General features: G+C 45.8%; 1 protein-coding gene across 4 annotated transcripts in view; it reads left to right on the top strand.

Moving 5' to 3' along the window:
* LOC108540290 (HLA class II histocompatibility antigen, DP beta 1 chain-like) overlaps positions 1-16,618 on the top strand; it is a 32,385-nt gene that overhangs the window by 9,276 nt on the left and 6,491 nt on the right. For 3 of the 4 annotated variants that reach the window (XR_001888633.1, XR_001888634.1, XR_001888632.1), the window contains exons 1-5: positions 10,152-10,242; positions 11,475-11,527; positions 12,018-12,943; positions 13,936-14,100; positions 15,539-15,616. Coding sequence is in view for 1 of the 4 variants with exons in the window: in XM_017889276.1 (XP_017744765.1) it covers positions 994-1,257; positions 12,018-12,322 (569 nt within the window). In the remaining 3 variants the exon portion in view is untranslated. Of the gene's footprint in view, positions 1-993; positions 1,258-10,151; positions 10,243-11,474; positions 11,528-12,017; positions 12,944-13,935; positions 14,101-15,538; positions 15,617-16,618 lie in introns of those variants that run through there. The other variant, XM_017889276.1, reaches the window with a different exon arrangement.

The following is a 16,618-nucleotide window of genomic DNA, read 5'->3' as shown; positions in this document are numbered from 1 at the left end:
CAGGAGGCTGAAGCAGGAAAACTGCTTGAACACGGGAGGCAGAGGTTGCAGTGAGCCGAGATTGCGTCACTGGGCTCCAGCCTGGGCAACAGAGTGAAACTCCGTCGAAAGAAAGAGAGAGAGAGAAAGAAAGAGAGAAAGAGAGAAGGAAGGAAAGAGAGAGGGAGGGAGGGAGGAAGGGAAGGAAGGAAGGAAGGAAGAGGGAGGGAGGGAGGGAGGGAGGGAGGAAGGAAGGAAGGAAGGAAGGAAGGAAGGAAGGAAGGAAGGAAGGAAGGAAGAGATGCTCCGAAGAAAGAAGAAAGAAAGAAAGAGAGAATGAGAGAAGGAGAAAGATAGAGAGAGGAAGGAAGGAAGGAAGGAAGAAAAGGAAAGGAAATGCATGGAAATGCATTTCTACATTTCCAGCATGCAGAACAGCAAGAGCAAGTTGAGGTATTCTCAAGAAACTGGCAGAGAGAAAAGAGAGCACCTAGCTGTAGAAAGGGAAAGAAGGAAGGGAGGGCTTCCTGGAGGAGGTGGCATTTGAGCCGGGACTGACCTCAGGATGGAAATGTCAGGCAGGAAGTTGGGTAGGGGGAGCAGCTCCTGCCTCCAGGTCCCCGGCTTCTCCCAAGCCTTCTGTTTCTCTGCCTGAGGGACCCTCCCCTTGATGAGATTCTGCTCCTCCCTGAGACTTCACATGAAATATTTCCCCCTCCTCCCCCAGCCGCCAGCAAAAGGGGGTGCTTTCCCTTCAGTGCGCGCCCTTCCCTATTGATCGCTCAGCCACCCTGAGCAGTGAGTCTCATTCTTTTCAGCAAATCCTCTCGCTGCATGGTGAGAAAACTGAGGCCTGGAGAGGGTCTGTGACCTGCCTGGGACCACAGAACTCGGTAGTAGGAAAATCGTATTTTAAATCCAGCCCTGAGTGGGAAGATTTGAGGAAATAGCTAATATTGAGGAGGGGTTGTTGTTGGGGGTGGCACCACCCCCGTCTCTCCACCCTCTTCACAGAGAATTCCGTGTACCAGGAACGGCAGAAATGCTACGCATTCAATGGGACTCAGCGCTTTGTGGACGGGCTCGTCTACAACCGGGAGGAATACGTGCATTTTGACAGCGCAGTGGGGGAGTTCCTAGCAGTGATGGAGCTGGGGCGGCCCACGGGCGAGTACTTGAACAGCCAGAAGGACTTTACGGAACGGAAGCGAGCCGAGGTGGACAAGGTGTGCAGACACAAGTACGAGCTGATGGAGCCACTCATCTGGCAGTGCCGAGGTGAGGGCTGTGGACCAGGGCTCCTGGGGCAGCCATGGGGGCCGGGCCCAGGGAGTAGTGGCAGCCGGGCCGGCCTAAGGGACCTTAGTACCAGGAGGGAAGGGGACTTTGGGCTGGGAATTGATGGGGGGAGCCCAACCGGAGTTTGTCAGGAGGGTGAGCACGGAGACTGGGCTGAGCATGGAGTGAGGAGGATGGAGGGAGAGAGACTCGCGGAACTTCATCAGGCCTGGCAGCTGACTGCATGTGGGGTGAGGGGAAAGGTCACAGGACAGCGTGCAGGGGTGTGGTGTGGAGATGGAGGTGGAGATAGCACAGCAGGCTACGCAGAGAAGAAACCTGCAGGGAGACCCCTGGGTTTGAGATGCTTGAGGGGCAGATGGATGGTCTGATGGGCAGGTAGAGAGAAGAGTTTGTGGCCGGGGAGGGGCCTGGGCTACATGAGACCACCCAGAGAGAGGGGACCCAGTGGGAGGAGCATAAGACTGGATCCTGGGAACGGGACATTGTGATTTTGAAACGGCTCCATTGTCTGGGGTATATACCCTGGTTTTTTGTCATGGCCGAGAAAATTCACGACACAGACACATATGAGGAGTGGGTTTGGGAGTGTAAAGTTTAATAGAAAAGAAGAGAGAAAATCCTTCCTCATGCTGAGAAAGTGGGTTGCCCAAAAGAGGGTCTGCGGTTTGTGGTAGAATGCAATCAGTTTTGTACAGAGGCTTGAGGAAGCAGTGATTGATTTACAAAAGGGCTCAGGGGATTGGTTTGACCAGTTGTGTCACGTACATAGCCCACGAAAAGACTGACTCTCCCACCCTAGTCTTTTATTATTCAAATGCGGCCTCCAACTGGTGGTGGACATGATACCTGTACATGTGGTTTTACCTGGAGGCTGCCATGACACCCGTAAACGTGGTGACAAGGAAAAGTGAGTGGGAACCGCTATATTGGATGTACCTGACTTTCAGGTACAGCTGCCAGCATTTACATGTAAAAGCTTCAAGTTTGCATATCTATGCCTGAGTTTTCAGGCTGCTTTCTGTTAGAGAAGAAATGGTTTGGGGCTGCTTTTTATTAAAGGAAAATTCCATTGAGAACTTTTACCCTTTCTAGCTGCCTAAAAATAATTTCTTAATAACTCCTGTATTATTTCCTCCCTCAGGAGACGTAACCATAACTGCTGTTAGGGTGTATTAGATGACGATTCTTTCTGGCTGCCTCCTGCTGAAAAGGGGCGTCGTGTTGGGGGGCTGCAGTTGGGGCTTCTCCTGAGGTTGATCTAAGGCTTCTTGGAAGAATGACATGTCCGTGTGTGGCTTTGTTTGCAGCACCATTTGAAGTTTGATTGCTTCTAGGCAAAAAGAGATAAATTTTACAAGAAGGTTTAAAATATAGGGTTACCATATGAGTATTAAGATTACCACTATTAGTAGGGGTCCTACAGACCATAACTATGACAGTAGAGTTTTGATACCTGTTAGTTACACCAATAGATTGTAATATTGGCTTATCTCCACTAGATGTCGCTGTACATCATCAGAAAGGTTAACATAAAAGTGACATTTCGTTTGCAAAAAACATATATTTCCCCCTTGACTTGCTACTAGGGCATAATTTTAAGTTTAGGCCATTCTTTATAACTTATGATATGATTGGGAGAAATATGTTATTGGGTGGCTAAAATAACTTTGGTACTAATCTTGGCAATTCCTTTCCTTTAATTATTAAATTCCTTAATTATTAAATTCTTTCATGACTTTCACAGACCCTCTTACAGCATACTCAACTTTCTGACTTACCCTAAACACCCTTCCTTTAAACAACCAGTTCCTTTAAACAACCAGTCATTTCCTTTTAGGACAAGAATTTACTATACAAGATCGTTTCTTATATAAAATCTTTCTTTCTAACCTTCTTTCCATAGCTTAGAGTGCACCATATTACCAATCTTCAATAAAAAGTCCTATCAAGCTTAGTAAAACTTCCATGCTTACTTCTTGTCTGTAACTATTACTCCTGCTGTAAGCAAAACAAACTTGACCAAATCCTTCCTGCAATTATTAATTCTGTCATAAAGATGATAATTAGGCCAAATATTACAGCAATTAGAATTTTACAACCAGAATTCCACATTGTGAGTGCCACAGTATATAGTTCTATTGCAAATAAGAGCATGACTGTAATAATTCCCACAAAAGTGGTGTAGTAAATAATTTCCGTTTAAAAGTTTACTTGCCAAGATATAATATTTCCCTTTGGGGATTTACAAAGTAACAAATGCAGTTCCATGTATAATTAAAATCTCTCTGCAAATATGCATTAAAAATAAGTTCTAATACTGGACAGTGAATTCTGAGAGGAAAGGTAGAAATGATAAACAGTGCCTGGTGAGGTACGAATGAGTAGCCCTCGCTCATTTACTTGCCTTTCATGATTTTCAGCTTAAGATCTTCTATTTCTCCACAATGATATTCAGGATGTTCCTCTGGGCCGTCAAAGGTTGCTCCCTCAGCTTTTCCGGCTTTGACTTGAGTGTGATAAATTCAGAAGTTGATACCTGTAACTTTTCCTGCTGAGGGGGTTGAAAGAAGACCTGTGTAGGGCCCTTCCCGCTTGGCTTAGGGAAGGGGAGAGAGAGAGAGATGAGTTTTCACTAATACCAAATTTTCTGGCTAAGTAAAGGTGGTCCAGTTTCCTGGGGCTGGCCTTTTGCTAGTTGTGCCAATTCCTGTTGGAAGTGAGCTAGAGAGGTTACATTTTTAAACTTAGAGGTTTTCTGCCTGGAAACAATCTCTGAGCTCATTGATACGTTTTATCCTTTCTTACATGAAAAGCTTGGTGACGGATTTTAAGGACTTTCCATTGACTGGAGGCTGGTAAACGGAGTTTGTCATCCTCAGGGCTGGGATACCCTTGAGAAATGGCTTGTTTTATTTCTGCAGGGGAATACTGAGGTTTCAATTCTCGTATGGAGGCTTCTGAGATTAAAAGGGCTTGAAGCGTGTTAATGCCTTGAGGTTTCCTTGCCCCGGTTTAGCTCCCTGGTCAGCGAACCTATTTCCCTTGGCTGCTTCATCGGTTCCCTTTTGATGTTCCCTATAATGCATTACTGCTATTTTTCATGAAAGGAAAACTGAGGATAATAACCTGCCAATTTCCTGGTGATATTTTATAGGAGATCCTTTAGTGGTAAGAGAATGTCTTTCCTTTTAAATAGCAGCATGAACACGGAGAACGCAGTAGCTATCTTTCCCTTGCTTAATTTAAGTGCTCTTGCAAGAGCTGTTAGTTCAGTTAATTGAGTGCTTGTGTCTGGGAGAGACATTATTTAGAGTGACTACTACTTATCCGGCCTTATGTATTCTTGCTTTACCTGCTGTTTGTTAGCTAAAGGCTCCCCTAGAGGACAGTAATCCTGCTACATTATGGGGGCGTAAACAGCTAAATTATTTCCTAAGGTTAATTTGGAGGTTTTTTTGACTGGTAGAGCCGTAGTGACAATGGCTTGGAAGCATGTGTAAACAATAGGTCCTCCTAAATGCAATTAGGAGGCTGAGAAAAATATTGAAATAGAGTTTTCCTGAGACCCCTACAATCATGCTATGGGAAGAAGAGCGGCCTGGATTAAAGAGGAGAAAAGAGAGAGAGGCTGGCTGTACTGTTTAGAAGGAGGTCTACTTTCCTTCCTTCAATTTCCAGAATCACCTGGCGGCTCCTGTGCTGCAATGGCAGTTTGAGCCACTGGAGCTGGGGTTTGAGCCCCAGGACCCATGAGTCCTGCTGGGCCATCTGTGAGACGGGTTCTGACCCCAGTGACCTCTGTCTCTGGGGGCAGTTTGATCTCCCGTGGTCTCCACCACAGGCTGGACAAGGTTGAGGTGGCTTCCTCTTGCTGTTTGGGCACTCCTTTTTAAAATGCCCTGGCTTCCCACACTGATAGCAACTAGCGGATGCACCTCAGGGATCCTGGACTTTGCAAGCCTGCAAAGCTGCTACTAGAGCCTCTGTCTTTCTCCTGACCTTTCTCTTTTTGGGGGCCTCCTCCTGGTCCCTATTATAAGTGACCACCCTCAGGAGGTTTTCCAAGGTGCTATCCGGTCCTCTAGCTTGCTTCTACAGTTTCCTTCTAATATCAAGAGCTGCCTGTGTAATAAACTTGTCCTTTAGAATGAGCCATCCCTTGACTGAATCAGGGGCTAAGGAAGTGTGCTCTATTGGTGCCTCTCTCAGCCTTTCCATAAAAGCTGCAGGATTCCCACCTGGCTTTTGGTCTATCATAGACAGTTGAGAGGAATTAAGAGGTCAGGCCTTAGTTCTTCACAGGCCCTCTAATATGCATATTTAAAAGCACTTCCATTTCTATTCATTTGCAGAGCTATTGGGGTCCCAGCTGGGGTTGTCAAGAGGAATTGCTTCCCTTCCTATTGGGAATGGTGTTTCTGCTATTTTTTCACTTTCCCTATCTCTTTTCTTCCCTTTTGGTGTATTATAGGAGACATATTGCTCATCTCCAAAAGTATCTGCTGCCTGCAAATCTGCCTGCTTTTCAACTGTGGTTAGAGTTTGGTTTAGGAGCAGCATAACATCCTTCCATGTGAGGTGAAACACCTGAGTTAAATTCTGGAAAGCTTCTATATACCTATTGGGGTTGTCAGAAAATTGGCATAAGTCTTCCTTTGTTTGCCTAAGGTCCTGTAATGAAAAGGGAGCTTGAGGTTGAAGGGGACCAGCCCCTCCATACCTGTGGGTATTTCTGGTCAGGTGGGACAAGAGACTGAGAAAAGAAATAAGACACAGAGACAAAGTACAGAGAAAGAACAGTGGGCCCAGGAGACCAGCGCTCAGCATACGGAGGACCCACGCCAGCACTTGTCTCTGAGTTCCCTCAGTATTTATTGATCACTATCTCTACCATCTCAGGAAGGGGGATGTGGCAGGACTATAGGGTAATGGTGGGGAGAGGGTCAGCAGGAAAACATCTAAGCAAAGGACTCTGTGTCATAAATAAGTTTAAGGAAAGGTGCTGTGCCTGGATGTGCACGTAGGCCAGATGTTTGACTTTACACAAACATCTCAATGCTGTAAAGAGCAGTATTGCTGCCAGCATGTCTCACCTCCAGCCATAAGGCAGTTTTCTCCTTTGTCAGTAAGTAGAATATACGATGGGGTTTTACACTGAGACATTGCATTCCCAGGGATTGAGGAGGAGACAGATGCCTTCCTCTTATCTCAACTGCAAAGAGGGCCTTCCTCTTTCACTAATCCTCCTCAGCACAGACCCTTTACGGGTGTTGGGCTGGGAGACGGTCAGGTCTTTCCCTTCCCACGAGGCCATATCTCAGGCTGTCTCAGTGGGGGGAACCCTTGCACAATACCCAGGCTTTCTTGGGCAGAAGTCCCTGCGGCCTTCCACAGTGCATTGTGTCCCTGGGTGCTCAAGACTGGAGAAGGGAGATGACTTTTACCAAGCATACTGCCTGCAAACACATTTTTAACAAAACACATCCTGCACAGCCCTAAATCCATTAAACCTTGAGTCAATACAGCACATGTTTCTGCGAGCACAGGGTTGGGGCTAGAGTTACAGATTAACAGCATCTCAAAGCAGAAGAATTTTTTTAGTACAGATCAAAATGGAGTTTCTTATGTCTTCCTTTTTCTACATAGACACAGCAACAGTCTGATTTATCTTTATTTCCCCCACATTGGTGACCCCAAATAAGGGGAATTCTCAGATAGTTCCCTTGGAAACTGCCTTTCTAATTCTGGGGGATTCTTTTCTATAGGCCTAACTGATATGCCTATTTAAAAAGCTGGGCTGATCTCACAACACTTGCAAAGGTTTCGTAAAAATGCCATGCCCTTGTGCAAAAGAAAATGAATCACTTTTCTATTCAAAGTCCTGAGGTTAAAGGAGTTCCAGTGTTTCAGAGTGCACTCCAGATGGTTGCAAGCTGAAGCTAGTCTGTCACCCATCTAGAAAAAGAAGTGAGGATAAAAGTGTCATTTCAGTCCCCATTCTTTCATTGTGACCCAGGATAGAGGGGAAGACAGTGGAAGTGTCCTCCCTACTGTATTCTCTCCTTGGTTCCTGGGTCCTGGCAACGCATTAAATGTGCCACCCATGGTTGTATGCATGGTCCTCCAAGCCATGGAACTGGATAATCTAAGTGATAGGATTAATCATGCTTTACCCACACAACCTTAGCTTAACCACCTTATGTGATCCCCTTTGACATCTTAAATTTGTGTGAAATCTGCCTGGCTCCCCGAAAAATGGATCTCCAGAGAGACTATGTCGTCTTTGGGTAGGCTCCTTTAATGGAGGCAATGTGCTAGATTGCCTACCATTACGGACATTGCTAAAACATTTACCCTTAGCAAAATGGCTCTGGTTAACTTCTGAACCTAAAATCCCCTTGCTAATTAAGTACTGTCCTAACTGGAGACAGAAATGAACATGGGAACTTAATGGCAGTTTTTCCTGCCGATGGGACAGTATCAGAACTAAATTTCACTGCAGAGGACATTTTACTCCTAATTGTTGAAGACAGAGCTTTCCCGTTCACAAAAGAGGCTTTTCTAGTGGTATGGAAAGAAAGAATTTGGAAGCTGCAGTGTTAACGATAAAACACCCACAGGGTGCCTGATGAAGAGGATTTCTATTTCCTCTAGGTGGTGGTGTTGGCTTAGAAATACTCACCAGAGACAGGATAGAGTAAGAGTTACTGCCGGTGGCATTTGCTGATCTTCCCTAACATGACTGTTTCCCTGAACTGTAAAACTTTCCGCAAATTGCACACACAGAGAGGACAGGAGACATAGTGAGCACAGATAGAAAAGAAAGGAAAATTTTGCAACAGCTGGAGATCCATTACCAATGCCTGGACAGGCTGTCGGAGGCTGGGTTCAGTCCAGAAGCCTTTGAGTAACACTAGGGTGTACCCTGGCCAGAAATTTTCAGTTGCCCCAAGACTTTTCCCAGCCTCATGCGATGGTGAAGTTATCCATGAAAGAAAACTGGTATGAAGAGAGCCTTGAAATTAAAGAACAGATTTGAGGTTTGCTCTATGCTCACCGTTCCGATGTTTCTATCTTCCATTCTGATTGAGATCCCGGATGAGCTCCCAAAATGAAACAGCTCCATTGTCTGGGGTATATACCCTGGTTCTTTGCCATAGCCGAAAAACGAATTCACAACACGGACACACACAAGGAGTGGGTTTAGGAGTGGAAAGTTTAATAGAAAAGAAGAGTGAGAGAAAAAGCCTCCTAATGCTGAGAAAGTAGGTTGTCCAAGAGAGGGTCTCCTGTTTGTAGTGGAACACAACTGGTTTTGTACAGGGCTTGAGGAGGCAGTGATTGATTTACATAGGGCTCAAGGGATTGGTTTGACCAGGTGTGTCATTTACATAACCTGCAAAAAGACTGGCCCTCCCACCCTAGTCTTTCATTATACAAATACAGCCTCCACCTGGTGGCAGCTCCTGCACACGTGCTTTAACTTGGAGGCTGCCATGACACCTGTAAACATAGAAGGAAAAGAGGGTGAGAACGCCATATTGAATTACCTGGCTTCCAGTTACAGCTGCTTGCATTTACATATAAAAGCTCCTAGTTTGCATATCTATGTCTGAGTTTTCAGGCTGCTTTCTGTTAGAGAAAAAAATGGTTTTGGGCTGCTTTTTATTAAAGGCAAATTCCACCAAGAACTTTTACCCTTTCTAGCTGCCTAAAAATAATCTTTTAATAACCCATCCCTGTATTAATTTGGCCAAGAGAGAAATCCTGTGAAGGAAACCAAAAAGCACTAGTGAGCCTTGCACTAAACAAGGACCTTTGTCCTAGAGAGAGAGGAAAGAATGAAGGGGGAGGAGGAGGAGGCTCAGGAGGTCACACCATTGATCCCTCTGTTCCTGGGAAAGTGGAAGGAATGTCATCCAATAAGAGGGAGAAGATGGACACATTGAGTAAGGATGAGGAGTGACATGGGTTTAGGAAAGTTGCTGAGGTAATTGGTTGAGAGAGGTGTCCAAATAAAAGTAATACAATTTGCAAAAACTGTCACTAAGACTTCATAGAGGCCCAAATCAGCAACGTGGCAGCATTTTCTTTCATGGTAATCAGCTGCCAGATTGCAGAGACCCCCTGATGCCAGTCTAAGGAGTATGGGTTTCTCCTCTTGAGGACAGAGACCCTCTCATATTGAGGAGAGAGAGAGACCCTCTCATATTGTTTTATACTCAGTACCTGTTTTAAGAAAAAAAAACAAGGAAGTAAAACCAAAGACAGGCAGCCCGGTGCCAGGTCCAAAACAAGGCCTGGGCCTGCCTGGCCTAAACCCAGTAGTTAAAAATCAATTCATAACTTAGAGACCGATATTATTCATAGATTCCAGGCATTGTATAAAAGAACGTGGTGAAACTCCCTCCCGGCCCTGTTTTGTTTCTCTCTGACCACCAGTGCATGCAACCCCTGTCACGTACCCCTTGCTTGCTCAAATCAATCATGATGCTTTCATGTGAAATCTTTAGTGTTGTGAGCCCTTAAAAGGGACAGAAACTGTGCACTCTGGGAGCTCGGATTTTAAGGCAGTAGCTTGCCGATGCTCCCAGCTGAATAAAGCCCTTCCTTCTACATCTCGGTGTCTGAAAGGTTTTGTCTGTGGCTCATCCTGCTACACTCTAGGCCAGCAGTTCCCCAACCTCGCTGCTCAGAAGACTCTCCTTGAGATCCTCTGTGAAGCAAAGATTCCCCCCGACTCACTGCCTAGAGATTCAGATTCCCTGGGTGGGGAGGTCTGGAGATCTATGTTTTTAATCAGCTCCCAAGTGATTCCCAGTAGCCAGATAAGTGTCAGAACACTGAATATTTTTTTAAATCTTCAGAAACCTTCAAATGAAAATGACAAGGCTGGAAATCTGTTTTCGGAAGACTGTGAAGTCAGTTGGAGAGAGCAGGAACCAGAGGCAGAGAGATGAGGTAAGAAACTACTACTATTGTCCAGGAAAATCACAATAAGGGCACGAATTAGAATAGAGAAAAACAAAGGGGTAGGGGAGACGGAGGAAGGAGGAGGACAGAAGTCCTGGCCATTCCAGTGTGGATGCCCACCCAAATCTAGAAGTAATTGAGCAAAGGCAACTAGAACAAACAGGAATCCTTGCCTTGGTGAAATATATCTGAACTGGGTCAGAAATGAGGCCAATGGGTATCAAGCCTTAGCTCCAGCGCCCCCTGGAGGTCTCTGATGTGCTCCAGGCTGACCAGCTCCTGACAAAGAAGATGGAGCAAAGTGCTTCTCATGGAATGTTCTGGGACCTTAAAACAGACACCCATATGATTTTCATGCTTCCCAGGACACCTATGGGGAAGAAGTTCCACTTAATCCACAGTTGGGATTCAGACATGGGTTGACCAGTCTAATGGATGTTGAGTTTATGGAGGTGGTTGAAGTAGAGCGAGAGCCAAGTGCTTCTGAAATAAAATCACATTGAGAGAAGAGGCTGTGAATGTGGATAATCCTGGACACAAGGCAAAAATACCATAGGGAGTAAGTGTTGTGGGTTAGTTCAAGACTGTTGATTTACCTGGCACAGGCCCACATCAGGGTATCTGTATTCTCAAGAACAGAGTAAATAAGGACCTAGAAGCTCTGATTTGGAACATTCCTGTAATTGGGCTGTTCTCTAGGGGCAGTTGGCCCTTTTCTGCCTTCTGTGGAGGAAAAGGGTACTGGCAGCTGAGGTCCAAAGGAAAAGCTGCAGGTGGTAGTATGGAAATTGATCTGTAAGCAGCAGAAAAAGAGGGGGCAAAACAGAGAGGTGCCAAGGCACAGCCAGCACCTGGTTATCTGTGAGAACCTCAATGGATGTGACAACACAGTGTAGAGGAGGAACTTAGGGAAAAGGATGGGATTTCTACCATTTAAGCATGTAGGGGCTCAGGATATTATGTAAATAGGAGGATTTTGAGTGTAGGCAAGGCCCGAAAATCCATAGCTTACTTGCAGAATAAGTCATGTCAAGCTCACTTTATTTTCTTGGTATATTTATGAAATATAGTTATTGGATTAATAGACCGTGAGAATGTTGTTTTTATATATATATTAATTTCAAGAAATTATTTGAGCAAATTTTTCATCTTTTACATCAGGATAGAGCACTCAAAAGATAAGGTAGTGTCACTGCTGATTAAATATTCTTTGTCCAAAGGCTGTTAATCAGTGGCTGATAGACAAGATTTCTTTTAAATGTGCTACAAACTGGTAAGTTTATGTGCCTCCTATTCTTCTCAATACTATTTCTATTTCTCAGTACTCCCCGTATCCACTGGCCTAATCACATCATTCCTTTTTTTTTTTTTTTTTTTTTGAGACACAGTTTCACTCTTGTTGTCCAGGCTGGAGTGCAATGGTACGATCTCAGCTCACCGCAACCTCCGCCTCCCGGGTTCAAGCGATTGTCCTGCCTCAGCCTCCTGAGTAGCTGGGATTACAGGCATGCACCACCATGCCCAGCTAACTTTGTATTTTTAGTAGAGACAGGGTTTCTCCATGTTGGTTAGGCTGGTCTCGAACTCCCGGCCTCAGGTGATCCACTTGCCTCAGCCTCCCAAAGTGCTGGGATTACAGGCATGAGCCACTGTGCCCGACCATCATTCCTATTTTCAACATCTAGAAATCAGTTCCATAATGAGCATGTCTAAGAAATAATAATCTCAAATGCTATTCCACTTTTCCACTTCTCCACTCCTAGTCCATCCGAGGCTGAACGTCTCCCCCTCCAAGAAGGGGCCCCTGCAGCACCACAACCTGCTTGTCTGCCACATGACAGATTTCCACCCAGGCAGCATTCAAGTCCGATGGTTCCTGAATGGACAGGAAGAAACAGCTGGGGTCGTGTCCACCAGCCTCATCCGTAATGGAGACTGGACCTTCCAGATCCTGGTGTTGCTGGAAATGACCCCCCAGCAGGGAGACATCTACACCTGCCAAGTGGAGCACCCCAGCCTGGACAGTCCTGTCACCGTGGAGTGGAGTGAGGGTCTGATGACCCTCTAGACTCCACCTCTGAAGAGCAGGGGACTCTCTGGCTCTGGGGTTCACTCGTCTTGTCTTCTGCGTCTATACCCTGGGGCCATGTCCGACCCCATTTTTCTTCTATACAAGACCCTGAGTGTAGTTTTAATCTGGGGGCAATGGAGACTTGCCTGTCCCAGCCTAGGAGGTCCTAAGGATTCATAGTTCCTCTCCTTGTCCAAGAATCTAGGGACGCAGACACCTTCCTGAACTGACCTTACACATGGGAACTATTGTCTTCCTTCAGCCTTTTAGCTTATTCTAGTTATTTTGAAAGGCAGCTAATTGAATCTGCATTTGTCTGTTGTTGAGGTCACACTCTCTGTTCCAGAACTGAGAGAGTGACTGTTTCTTAATTTCCTGTTATGCAAGGTGTGTCCCCTGCACTGTCCTCGTGCCGATATTCTGCATCAGGCTCCAGGATCTCAGACAGGACATGAGCAGGGGCACAGCTGCTGGAGGTGACACTCAACCTGAGCCTGTTCTTCCCAGAGACACAGTCTGATTCTACTCAGAGCAAGATGCTGACAGGAGCCGCGGGCTTCGTGCTGGGGCTCATCATCTGTGGAGTGGGCATCTTCATGCACAGGAGGAGCAAGAAAGGTGAGAAATCCTGTGAGGTGACCGATACCTGCCTTCCTCCTGACTTGCTCACCCTTCTTCCATGATGAGGGGCTGAGACAAAAAAGCACTGCCAGAGAGCTTACTGAAATCACATAGTCAGGGAACAAGGACAGCTTCTAAGGAGAGAGGAATCCCAGCCTAGCATCTTAATGCAGCCAGATGCATGCAGTCCCAGTTACTCCGGCTCCTGCAGAGTGTCCATTGAGTGATGGGCAATGGAAGTGTGACGGAAACATTTCTCTAATTGTCTGAGGTGGTTTCAATAGCTGAATACATTCTCTTTCCTCCTGTCATTTCAGTTCAACAAGGATCTGCATAAACAGGCAATATTCCTGCTTTGATTTCCTTACTGGGGGAGTTACAGGAGGACATAAGTCCTTTCTGTGCATTGTGACACTGAGGCTCCTCTAGGAAAAGAGTCTGAGGCCTGAACCCCTGTTTCAACCTCAGCCCTGGGATGAGTGGGGAAAGAGCATTGCCTGGCTCCATTGCTAAAGGAAGCTCAGATCAACTCTATTCTTTATCAGCCTGAGATTCAGCCTCTCACCATTATTTTTGTCTCCTGGGACTTAAAGGAAGGGGGCCAGCAACCTGGGATAACTTTGTTTTTTACCTTCACTGGGCTCCTGACCTTGCCTAAAAGACTAATGTGCCTTGGAACAAGCATTTTCTGTTTCTTTAGTCCCAGTATCTGCTTGAAGGACAGACCCCCCAGCCTCCCAAGAGGATGCTGCTGCTGAGCAGTTGCCCTGAAGCCAGTTTCTATCATTCTGTTCCTGGATTCAATGCATGGTTTCTCTCATGGGGCCTCCAGCCAAGTTCCTTTCTCCTTAGTGCCATCAATAATCAAAACCCAACATGATTGTTTTCTGTTAAGAATATATACCAAGTCATGTCTCATCACTTTTTTTCTTGAGAGTTTTGGCAAACAGTGAGAGTTAATAAAGAAGTTCATTGTGGTTTACACGCAGGAAAGAAGACAACCATGAAAATGGGGATATCCAAGCTATTGTATAAGGTGGCCCGTTGGACATGGACCTCTCCTGGATTTACTGTATTTCAGTGAGCTGCCCCATCATCGTGTTTGGTGTCTTCATCCATTCAGGTCTGAAGTCACTATTCTTAGCTATTCAGTGGTAAGCAGACTGCAAATCTGTGTTGTAGGACCCATATTGACATAGCACTGATTCGACATATAACTTACTAAGAGCATGTATTAGCATTACTGTTAAGAAATTAAATGAGCATCAGAATTTAAAATGATAAATACAATCTAACACACTTTCAACATTTTCTCTGCATGCCGTCACAAATACCCCTTAACCAAATGTTGCTTGGCCTTTTGAATGTATCCAGTAGACATTTATCCTGTAAGTCTGCATTCATTCACCAGCCTAGACCTCCTGAGCTAATAATTCATACAGAGAGAAACGCCTCCCCATTGTTGAAAGTGCAAAGCAATATGTGCAGCACTCTTTCAAACACTGATCTTTTTTTTAAGAGTCCAAAATTGTTATGTGTTTTGCATTTCATATTAAGTTACTGTAAATCAAGGTAGAAGACATGTTTGGTCTAAGCTTTTCTTTTCATGTAGAGGATGGATTCTTAACTCCTGATACACATAATGAGCACTCAGTGGCTCTCTGATACATCCAGTTGTTGGCTTCCTTCTCCCTGACTTCTCACAAGCAGCTTCTGGGCCTTGTGTGCCCCTGGGCACCTATCCCTAGTCAGTTTCCCAGAGCTACCCGTGTTCCTCTCACTATCCAATCAGAGTCGTCCCCTTCCATTTTTGTCCCCTGGAAACATGCTGTAGGTGTCAGCAGTACCCAGAGTGGAGTGAACAGTCTCCAGACTCACTCTTGCAGATGCAAAACTGAGGTATCTGCACCCATAATGCACCTGTATCCTACAATTACAGGTCCAGGATTTGCATTCCTAGGGAACAGAGAATATAAGCAGTCACAGAAAGGCATCAGATGTGTCTAGCTCTGACATACACAGGTATTTATTGAACTCTGGGATTTCTCAGGAAAAATGTGGTGCAGAGAAAGGTCCCTGATGAGACCACAGCATATAGACCATCCAGTGTGGGCACCACCTTGTCACTATACTTTAAATTCTTCATATTGATTGAGTGCTATCTAAATATCAGACCCTTTGCTGAGTGCTAGGTGCAGGAAGATCACAGGCAGCCAGGAGGTGGAGGGGTCTTGGGGTACATAAGTCATTGTGGTTGAAGAGCAGAGATTCAAAAGAAAGCTAGGCTGGGAGCTTCAAAGGAGACCTGAAGCTGGTGAATTCCTATGTCAACTTCTGACTGAGAAAGTTTGACACCTGGAGTAGAGCAAACACAGTGGGGTTAGGACTGCCAGCTTAGTGTTCTGTCCCCCTTCCCTTTCCATCCCTGGTCCCTTCATTTTCTGCCCCTCACAGCGTGAATAAACTCTGACAGATGCCAGACCATCTCCTTCTTGTCCAGGTGCACAAAGAACTGCTCGTCTTCATCAAATTCAAACATATACTCCCCAGAGGGTCTGTGTGTCTGCACAAACTCTGCATACTTTGACACAGGGTCTGCTGCATGAAGGGGAAGAAGACTGCAGAATGGTGAACGTGTAGGAAACTACACAGAATACAGGAAGCAAGCAGGTAACGGGAAGGTTTTTAGGAATGCAAGGGAATAACACAGAAAATGAGAAATGCAAAATGAATGAAAAGAAAAGGAATGGGGATAAACAATGACAGAGATGACTCATAGAGATTTCAGTTGTTTCCCTGGTCTCTGAAGACTTACACATCCCTCACACCATTCCAATAATGATAACACTGAACACAATCAGAAAATATTCACTGAACATGTACCATGTGCTCAACTTACTCATTGAATCCTCACACTTCCATGTAGAAGTGTTAAAAGAAAAACATCTGGCCAGACACGGTGGCTCACGCCTGTAATCCCAGCACTTTGGGAGGCCAAGGTGGGTGGTTCACTTGAGGTCAGGAATTCAAGATCAGCCTGGCCAACATGGTGAAACCCCTTTGTCTCTACTAAAGATACAAAAATTAGCCAGGCATGATGTCTATAGTCCCAGCTACTTGGGAGGCTGAGTCAGGAGAATTGCTTGAACCGGGACGCGGAGGTTGCAATGGGCTGAGATTGTGCCACTGCACTCCACACTGGGTGACAGAGTGAGACTCCATCTCCAAAAAAAAGAAAAGAAAAAAAGAAAAACTTCAGCTGAATTCAATTCAAAAGAGTCAAATTGGGCCGGGCGCGGTGGCTGACGCCTGTAATCCCAGCACTTTGGGAGGCCGAGGCAGGTGGATCACGAGGTCAGGAGATCAAGACCATCCTGGCTAACATGGTAAAACCCCATCTCTACTAAAAACACAAAAAAATTAGCCAGGCGTGGTGGTGGGCCCCTGTTGTCCCAGCTACTCGGGAGGCTGAGGCAGGAGAATGGCGGGAACCCGGGAGGCGGAGCTTGCAGTGAGCCAAGATCGCGCCACCGCACTCCAGCCTGGGCGTCAGAGCGAGACTCCGTCTCAAAAATAAAATAAAATAAATCAAGTCTATTTAAGAAATCCCGGCCGGGCGCGGTGGCTCAAGCCTGTAATCCCAGCACTTTGGGAGGCCGAGACGGGCGGATC

This window comes from Rhinopithecus bieti, unplaced genomic scaffold (genome assembly GCF_001698545.2).
Source record: "Rhinopithecus bieti isolate Rb0 unplaced genomic scaffold, ASM169854v2 scaffold_19200, whole genome shotgun sequence".
NCBI lineage: Eukaryota > Metazoa > Chordata > Mammalia > Primates > Cercopithecidae > Rhinopithecus > Rhinopithecus bieti.
The sequence above is the reverse complement of the archived record's forward strand: the minus strand, read 5'-3'. Positions and strand labels throughout refer to the sequence as shown.